The sequence below is a fragment of the Lucilia cuprina genome, chromosome 5 (genome assembly GCF_022045245.1).
Source record: "Lucilia cuprina isolate Lc7/37 chromosome 5, ASM2204524v1, whole genome shotgun sequence".
NCBI lineage: Eukaryota > Metazoa > Arthropoda > Insecta > Diptera > Calliphoridae > Lucilia > Lucilia cuprina.
Genome location: NC_060953.1, coordinates 5,868,756 through 5,878,563, shown reverse-complemented (window position 1 = coordinate 5,878,563; position 9,808 = coordinate 5,868,756). Strand labels below are relative to the sequence as shown.

General features: G+C 33.7%; 2 protein-coding genes across 3 annotated transcripts; one reads left to right on the top strand and one right to left on the bottom strand.

Annotated features, from left to right (window-relative positions):
* Positions 1-139: 139 nt before the first annotated feature.
* Positions 140-6,753, bottom strand: LOC111686314 (tuberin). Its single transcript, XM_046951383.1, has 8 exons — positions 6,550-6,753; positions 5,608-6,492; positions 5,274-5,535; positions 3,208-3,651; positions 2,946-3,145; positions 2,595-2,884; positions 372-2,490; positions 140-292 (listed from the first exon to the last, which is right to left on the bottom strand). The coding sequence occupies exons 1-8, from the start codon at positions 6,751-6,753 to the stop codon at positions 140-142; spliced, it is 4,557 nt and encodes a 1,518-aa protein (XP_046807339.1).
* A 1,086-nt stretch (positions 6,754-7,839) lies between these two features.
* Positions 7,840-9,214, top strand: LOC111686313 (ketohexokinase-like). Of its 2 annotated transcripts, none has more exons than XM_023448671.2 (2): positions 7,840-8,026; positions 8,218-9,214. In XM_023448671.2, exon 2 carries the CDS (start codon positions 8,218-8,220, stop codon positions 9,160-9,162), a length of 945 nt encoding a protein of 314 aa, XP_023304439.2. In that variant the 5' UTR covers positions 7,840-8,026; the 3' UTR covers positions 9,163-9,214. The 2 variants fall into 2 exon arrangements, with proteins under 2 accessions (XP_023304439.2, XP_046807900.1); XM_046951944.1 differs by having other exon boundaries at positions 7,840-8,117.
* The last annotated feature ends 594 nt before the right edge of the window (positions 9,215-9,808 follow it).

The window sequence follows — 9,808 nt, the reverse complement described above, 5'->3', positions numbered from 1 at the left end:
AGAACAGAACTAGAACAGAACTAGAACAGAACTAGAACAGAACTAGAACAGAACTAGAACAGAACTAGAACAGAACTAGAACTGAACTAGAACAGAACTAGTACAGAATAGAACTAAAAATTTTTTGTTTTGATTTCATTCAACTTACCGATATTGTATTAAGATTATATTCTTCTCCACTTTCGTTGTATACTATATTAACATAATCGTTGCCAATGTGTTTCTTTTTCTCATTACAATTGGGATCACTGTTCAGTTTGGTTGGCATTAAAGTGGCCACATGGAAGGTAACCTAAACGAAAACAAAAACCACATACAAAACTCTCAATACATCAACAATCAATCAAATCCACTTCTTAGCTCCTAATTACCTGAACTATATCATCTTTCCATATATAGGTAAATTTACCATCCGCCCCATCAGTAGCCAAAGTTACAAATAAATTATTTTGCGCGGCATCTTTCAAGCTAACCAAAGTGCCAATGCTACGCAAGAATTCTACATATCTGGTACTGCCATGTGAGTTGCGTAAAATCTCCACGACATTATTGCACTGACCCTGACCCACATATAAAACGCCTATATTATGGGTTTCAAAGGGTGGTGCCAAATCCAGCAGGTTAACTGCACTCATTTGTTCTGGTGGCACTTTAATAGGCACATCAGTTACCTGCACTTGTCCGGTGTGATACAGCTGCATGAACACAAAACTGGGATTCATACAGAGTTTGGTATTTAGTTGTGGTTTAGTGGCACCAAAACGCGAGAAGGCAGTAGTGGGTGGTCGGGATTTACCATTATTAACTTCTCTTACTACGGAAATGGTTTTGGAGCGGCCACGCATTTCACCATTGTTGTAATCATTATTTTGATTGGGTCCTCCTTGAGAGGAGGACATATTAGAGTTGTTGCCACCACTGCTGGATTTGGCTAGTCCCTGATGATAGCCAAACGAAGTGGATTTAATGGCTGGAGCATGTTGTCTCTCCATGCGTGGTGAATGTTGTGGTGCTGGTGATAAAGGAGGTTTGGCTACTATTTTCTCTTCTCCTTGTGCGCCAGTACCGGTAGATTTCAATGAAGTGGCTGAGGCAGATTGTTGCACCAAGGGCTGTGTTGTGGCAGTTTTTTGACTAACATCATCTGCCGATAGTTGTTTGGGAGGTAATGTTAAAGTTTCGGGTGCTTTAAGTGTTGCATCAGATTTGTTGCTTTGTTGTGGCGGTGTGGAACCGGCTATTTCTTCGGGTATGGCCTCACAGCTTACCTTGCTGTATTGTACACTTTTCTTTTTTTGTTGTTGCGATTGCTGCTGATGTTGTGTTGGCAATTCAAAGTCGTTTGTTAGCTCTGTAGCACCAGCTGTTTCTTGTGATAAGGGCGCTGGTTTATTCATTAGGAAAGTATTGCGCCAACTAGAAGACATTTCTGGACTGGAGTTTACCCTTCTCACTGGTTTCCTAGCACGCATTTGTCCACCTTCAATGGCTAAGTATTCCTCATCGGCCTCACCATCACTAACACTACCGCATAAGGCTTCTTTACCACGTTTTCCAGCTGTTGTCAATTTCGGTATATCTATGGCTTGGGTGCCAGCCACAGCTTGGGCCGATGAAGATATTTCTTCTTGTCTTTGTAAGGCTCTAGCTTTGGATACAGTTTTAGGTCTTTCTTCCAAAGACTTTGTCATACTTAGTTCATGTTTAAGATTTTCATTCTGTACTGTTTCCTTGATTTCTTTGGACACAGCATTAATCTCTTCCAAATTTTCTGGTTGCAAGAAATCGGGACCAAATACTCCACCATGTTGGGTGGGCAAGAATAGCGAAACCATGCTACTAAAGGGCACATCATAGCCAAAACAATCATTTGATAAAGGATTTTGTATGCGTGTTATCCAGGAAATGTTACCAGTAGGACGTCTTATTAAAATCTCCGCCCAGGCGGTACAGGAACGCACACATATGGGTGAGGCACATACGCTTGAGGAAGACAAGGAATTGCCCAATAAAGAAGAACAACTTCCACCTCCTACCCCACCCGCAGTGCTGCCTACACCTAAATCTGTACTACCAGCCTCTGGATTAGAACCACGTCTCGACAAAGCCTCTAGCGAAGCTGTCGAACTGTTAGAAGTTTGTCTTTGTGTGGTGTGTGAAGTTGAAGAAGAGGATGAGGTCAAATCTGTGCTACCAGCCGACTCATTGCCACTGCTGTGCTGCAAAGAGACTTTAGTATAACGATGTTCATAGGTTGGGGCACCTTGTGTATGATTAATTTCCGGTGAAATGGGTGTTGTACCGGGATTAGTGTCAGTGCTGTTTTTGGGACTTAAGGTATAAGCTTTACCCAACTGAGCGCAACGATCGCAAAGACCATTACGTGTTGGACCTGAGGGGCAACCAGAGGTGGTTATAGTTACTAGATTATGGCCCACCAACCAGGTTTGAGAGTGACCATCTTTAAGAAGATATTCCACAGCGGGAAGTCTAGGAAAGGAAGTTTAAAACGTTTAAACTAAAACTTCACGACAAAACCGACTACACATTTCATTTATCATTCTATTGTTTTATTTACACAAAATATTACTTACCTCTTCGGCAAAGCCGAACATGGAGAAAATGTATGACGAGCCAAAAAATCAATACAAGTCTCAGCCAATTCAGCATGAAACGATTTCAAACCTTCATTCATCAAAGGACGCATTTCCGAATGATTACGAGCCGTTGCAGCTGCTGTATTACGACTACCACGTTCGGTTAAACTAGTACTACGTTTACGATTCGAAGAGTCTTCATTTAAACTTTGAAAATCTTGAATTTGTACATTGCGAGTCAAATTATTAATGTCCTCGTACAGCATACTAGCATTGGATTGAATGGACTGTAAGAAATCACATAAAATTCAATAAAACTATTAAAAATCTTGTCCCTAGAGTTCTTACATTGATTATATAATTAACACAATTTCTTCTCAACTCCAGTTTACATTTCAAAAACCAACCGGCAATAACATGATGAGCCAATGAAACGACATAATGATGATAACGTCGTGGTTTTGTATAGGGCAAAGAGATGGCAAAAACATACATATATTGGCGTGAAGTAAAATTGGTGCACAAATCATTGGATAAACGACTGAGTACTGCAAAAAGAGATGCTCTTTAGAATATTTTTTTAAACTCTAATTTATTTCATTAAACTTACTCGATAAAAAATCCAATACCGGTATAGCCACTGTAGGTGTATCAGACATTTTCGACATTTGTAACAAAATATCCGGTAACTTACGCATTAAGGCCTCAGGCATTTCCAATATTATGGTAGTCATGGTATTTATGCAAATAGTAGCTATTGTGGCAATACCACTGCCGATGTTAGATATGCCCATTTTTAAAACTTCTATGATTTTATATTGATTAGAGGGCTGTAGATATTGATGATAGATAACAAGACCAGCTATGGCCGGTAGAACTAGAGAATTCAATTCATCTATGGTGCATTTATAGACAACATGAAGAGCTTTATTACTTTCGGATATAGTTTTAAAGAGTGCAGCAGCTAGAGACTCGATATCATTGCCCTGTATGAGAGCTTTATTTTGCATAACTTTGGGAAGTTCTTTGATGACCAATTGGAAGATTTGAAAATCTGTAAAATTAAGATAAATTCAAAAAAATTTTAATCTACAATATAAGCAAAAATTTTGACGAGATTTGTTTACATTTTGATTGGCGATTAAAGGTTTATTTTGTATATTTTCTGATTTTCGAATAAAGCTTTTTGAACAAAGTTATGATCTACTATTAAAGCTTTATTTTGATTACCGTTTTAATCTTTGATTCAAGCATTTTATTAAGTATATTTGTATGTACAATTAATGCTTTATTTTGGATACATTTTGATCTGCGAGTAAAACTTTATTACGAATAATAATGAACTATTATGATGTGCTATTAAAGCTTTATTTTGATTACCGTTTTAGTTTTCGATTCAAGCTTTATATTGAGTAAATTTTGATGTACAATTGAAGCTTAATTTTAGATATATTGTGATCTGCGAGTAAAGCTTTATTTTGAATAATAATAAACAAAATCTTGATGTCGATCTACGTTTAAAGCTTTATTTCTACTTTATTCTCATACTAAACTGAAGCTTTATTTCGATTACATTCTGATGAGCGATTTAATCTTTATTTCAGCATTATTTCTATTGAATTTTGATCTACGATTGAAGCTTTAGTTTCACAATTTCTGATCTACAACTAAAGCTTGATTTTGATCTACGATTAAAGCTTTATTTCAGCAACATTCTCATTAGCAATTAAAGATTTTGATGTACGATTAAAGCTTTATTTTTGTAACATTTTGATCTGCGGGTAAAACTTTATTTTGACAAATAGTGATCTACAACTAAAGCTTGATTTTGATCTACAATTAAAGCTTTATTTTGATAAAAGTCTGATATACAACTAAAGCTTGATTTTGATCTACAATTAAAGCTTTATTTCGACAACGTTCTCATTTGTAATTGAAGCTTTTTGATATACGATTAAAGCTTTAATTTAGATAGATTTTGATCTGTGATTAAAGCTTGATTTTGATAAATTCTGATCTAACACTAAAGATCAAAATCAAGATCTTTGAATTAAGCTTTATTTTGACTAAATTTTTATCTGAAATTGAATCTTTATCCAGTTGCATTCTGATGTGAGATTAAAGCATTATTTTCATCTGCCTTAAATTTTTGGACCACATTTTGATCTGTAATTGAAGCTTTATTTTGACTATATTCTGCTCTGATAAAGCTTTATTAGAATTTTGATTAAAGCATTAATTTGACTAAATTTCGATGAACTATTTTAGCTCCATTTTGTACACATTCTGATTGCTAATTTAAGCTTCAGTTTTATTGTGATATGATCCGAGCTAAAAGCTTTAATTTTATAAAATTTTGATTTGTTATCGAAGCTTTATTGTAAGTATACTTTGATCTAAGATTAGAGCTTTATTTTGACTACATTCGTACTTCAAATGAAAGCTTTAATTTGATTAGAATCTGATATACGATAAAAGCTTTACTTTTTCCAATATTCTGATCTACAACTATATCTTTTCCTTTACTTTATTCTGTAATAAGCATTAAGCTTTATTTTGACAAAATATTGATCTGCGATAAAAGCTTTATTTTGTAAACATTATAACCCTAATTTAAACCATTATTTAGAATTAGCTTTAAAGCTTTTTTCCCACTACTTTAAGAGTTTTACTCACCTCTATCTTTTTCCAAACACTTGACAATCGTTTCACAAGCTCTCTTTATCGAAATCGTAGTAAAATGAGCATTTGGAACAACATCATGATTAGACTGCGACATAATCGAATGACGTTGATGATGATGACTTATATCATGGACGGGTAAATTAGAATCTATGCCCAAATAATAGCTAAACTTGATGTTATCATTATTGGTAGGATCAGGATAACCAATATGATAGGAGGCATTAGCACGAGCCCTTAACATCCAGCAAAAGATCTTGTAGAAACAAAAAAAAGATAATAATTTAAAAGATAATAACAAATTTTCTCTGTTCTTATAGCCAAATACCTTATATCTCACAATATTAACTTGTTCAAAAACTTTTGGATATTGATAATGCAACTCCAAATGACCCACTAATATATTGAATATTTTAATGGCATGACATGAAGGTAAACGATAGAGTTTGATAACAAAAACTTCAATTAAACCATCAACAGCTGTTATAACATCTTGTATTTCTTGTTCTGTCTTAATATCGGTACCATATTGTCTGTGCATATCATAGGGACGATTAATGATCTTTTCTAAAATATCCAATAATTCACCACAACGTTTGGTATCACAATGACGTGTGAAATCAATTAAAGCATCAGCTACTGCTCTGCGTAGCTGGACATCTGTTTCATTGCAAACGTGGGTAAATAAAGGAATAACTACACGTTCTAAAATTTCCTCTTCATAGCAGGAACGATTTAAATCCATAATATTCACCAGAGACTGTATAACCTTAATACGTATGGGTGTATTTGTCATTTTATAGAAACGTTGTACAAAAGTATTAAGTAAAAGCAACCATTCTGGTCGGGTGGCTGTTATCTTGGAAGATCTATAATCGATTAAAAGTAATACCGAAGATTCGGGTCTACTTTCTGCAACGCGTTCAATTAAATCATAAATACGTTCATAATTGGCCAGAATTTTAGTTTTATCATCCTCCAATAGTTTCTCAATGAACGTTATGTTCTCATGTAAATGATTTTTAAGTTGCAACAAACTGTCGGTGGTTGTAGAGAAACTCTCATAATATTCTATATTATCCACAATGGCTGACATTATATCACATATACGATCCCATATAATTTCGGGTAATTCTGATTTATATTTAGTTATTACTATATAAATGCCAATTATAACCTCATAAGTGACACTAACATGACGACTATCCAGAGCCTGTGGATTAAGGAAATAAATCAAGATTTATGCTTATGCTTCCATTATATTACTTACCCTTAAAAAACTGTTTAGAACCATAGATGCATAAAAGAGAGGTGACACTTGGAATACCATGGGTGCACCAAATATATTCATATTAAGATGAAAAACTGCACCTCTTAACAGAAAATTATCTTCATCGAGAGTACGATCATTTAAAATATTACACATCATTTTCATGGAATGATAACCCAACTCAGTGCCCAAGAGATTTTTCATGATCTAGAAAAGAAATAAAGGCAGGGTTATAAAAGGAAGGATTATCAAATACTTCAGCAAAGACTTGACTATAGACTAGACTGTAAACACGACTATAGACTAGACTATAGACTATACTATAAACTAGACTTTAGACTAAACTATAGACTTGACTATAGACCAGAATAGAGACTAGACTATAGACCAGAATAGAGACTAGACTATAGACTAGACTATAGACTAGACTATAGACTAGACTATAGACTAGACTATAGACTAGACTATAGACTAGACTATAGACTAGACTAGACTATAGACTAGACTAGACTATAGACTAGACTATAGACTAGACTATAGACTAGACTATAGACTAGACTATAGACTAGACTATAGACTAGACTATAGACTAGACTATAGACTAGACTATAGACTAGACTATAGACTAGACTATATCATAGCTTACGACTATGTAGTAGGACTATAGACTATAGTATAGACTAGACTATAGACTAGGCTAGGCAAGACTAGATTATAGATAGACTATAGACTGTAAACTAAAGTCTAGTCGAAGGTCTAGTTTTAAGTCTTTAGACTTCACTTTTGACAAGACTTAAACACGTAATTTCCCCAGAAGAAGTTTTTTAACAAATTAAGCTTTTTCTTAAGTATAAACTATTTTTTGAATTTATTTTGTAAAAGCTCGTTTTAAAGCTTTTAACAGCAGCTTAATTTAAGCTTAAATATAATGTGTAACAGAGTTGGTAAGTAACGATCTTTAAAAAGTACTTAAATCTAATAGAAAAAAGTACCTTTTAAACGAAAGGAAACTGTTAATAACAAATGTAATATGAAACTTATATTATTCATTTATTTTTGTTTTAAACTTTTGTTAAGATAGTATTTGTAATTAATTAAGAAAAGAAATCCATAAGCTTAGTTTTCGATTTTAATTCCAAAAAGTACTTTTACAAAGCTGGTAACACTACATTAGCTTTCACCTAATAAATTAAGAGCGTTTTAAGAGAATCAGCAAGCAAGTGCTCACTAAAAAAAGTTGTCAACAGCTGTTTATTATTGTTTTTTGTTATTTTTTATTAAAAAGAATTATTGATAAGATTATAGAAAATACAAAAAAAAAGAAACTAGTTTTTAATGTGAACATTTGTAAAAAAAATAAAACATTTAAATAAAATAAATTTAAACTTGTTCATAATTCTGTTCAAAACTAAAACCCGGGCGGTGAAAAGTAAGAGAGAGCAAAAGTGATTCACTGGTGATTTAAAAGTACATAAAGGTAAATAAAATAGTAGACATATGCATTAAAGGAACCTATAGAAAAGGTCTAAAGAAATTATAATCAAGGAAGGTCGCCAGTCTTATTCGGGGTAAAGTTCTTACAGTTTTTCTCTCGATGTTATTCTAGTCATAAAATATACAATTTTCTAATTGAATCCTTTTTTAACCTATTTCTCCCCCTTCCCCCAGATGTCAGAGGAACGACGAGTTCTATGCGTGGGCATGTGTGTTCTAGATATTATACATTTATGTGCTGAATATCCCCGTGAAGACACCGATAAACGTTGCCTAGATGGCTATTGGCAAAGAGGTGGTAATGCCTCCAACAACTGTACTGTTCTCAGTAAACTAGGAGCGAAATGTGAATTCCTAGGAATGACTTCTTCAGCAGCGGCTTTTCAATTTCTCTACGAAGATTGTAAACAAAGAAATATAGTAATAAAAAACTGTCCCAAAACCGCAATGAATCCATCTTTTTCTAGTGTATTACTAGTAAAAAATAAAGGTACACGCACTATAGTTCATGCAAATACCGGATTTCCCATTTTAAAATATGAAGAATTTCAGAAAATAAATTTACATGACTACAGCTGGATTCATTTTGAAGGACGTAATGTCGATGAAACTAAAGAAATGATTGAAATGATAAGAAAACACAATGAGAAACACAAAGAAAAACGAATAAAAATTTCGATAGAATTAGAAAAGCTTAATAAAGATTTATACATATTAGCCATGCGTTCAGATGTGGTGTTTGTGGGTAAAGATATAGCTCACCACATGGGCTGGTCTACGGCTAAAGAGGCTGTTTATAATTCTCAGAAAATCATAAATGATTTAAAGTCTATAGAACCAGAAGAAAATTGGCCTTTACAACAGATTATTTGCCCCTGGGGTTCAGAGTGTGCAGATGTTTTAGACGTTGCTACTAATGAATATAATTCTTTGCCTGCTGTTCCAGTCGAGAATATAGTTGATTCTTTGGGTGCTGGTGATACATTTGTGGCTGCAGTTATTTATGCTTTAAATAATTTACAAAAAAACTTAAAGCAGGCTGTGGAATATGGCAATCAGGTCGCAGCATTTAAAATACAGCAACGAGGTTATGATTGTGTGGAGAATTTTAATATATAAAATTTAGTTTTAGTTTTTTTTTAAGTAAAAATAAAGAGAAAATGTTAGTCCAGTTTAAAGTCTAGTTCAAAGTCAATTAGTCTTTAGTCTAGTATATAGTCTAGTCAATAGTTTAATATATAGTCTAGTCTATAGTCTAGTCTATTGGCTAGTCTATAGTCTAGCCTATAGACTATTCTATAGCCTAATCTATAGTCTAGTCTATAGTCCAGTCTATAGTCTAATTTATAGTCTGGTACAAAGTCTAGTCTATAGTCTTGTCTATAGTCTAGTCTAAAGTCTAGTCTATAGACTATTCTATAGTCTAGTCTATAGTCCAGTCTATAGTCTAATTTATAGTCTAGTACAAAGTCTAGTCTATAGTCTAGTCCATAATCTAGTCTATAGTCTAGTCTATAGTCTAGTCTGTAGTCTAGCCTATAGTCTAGTTTATAGTCTAGTCTATTGTCTAATATATAGTCTAGTCTATAGTCTAGTGTATAGTCTAGTCTATAGTCTAGTGTATAGTCTACTCTATAGTCTAGTGTATTGTCTAGTCTATAATCCAGTGTATTGTCTAGTCTATAGTCTAGTCTTTAGTCTAGACTATAGTCTAGTCTATAGTCTAGTCTATAGTCTAGTCTATAGTCTAGTCTATAGTCTAGTC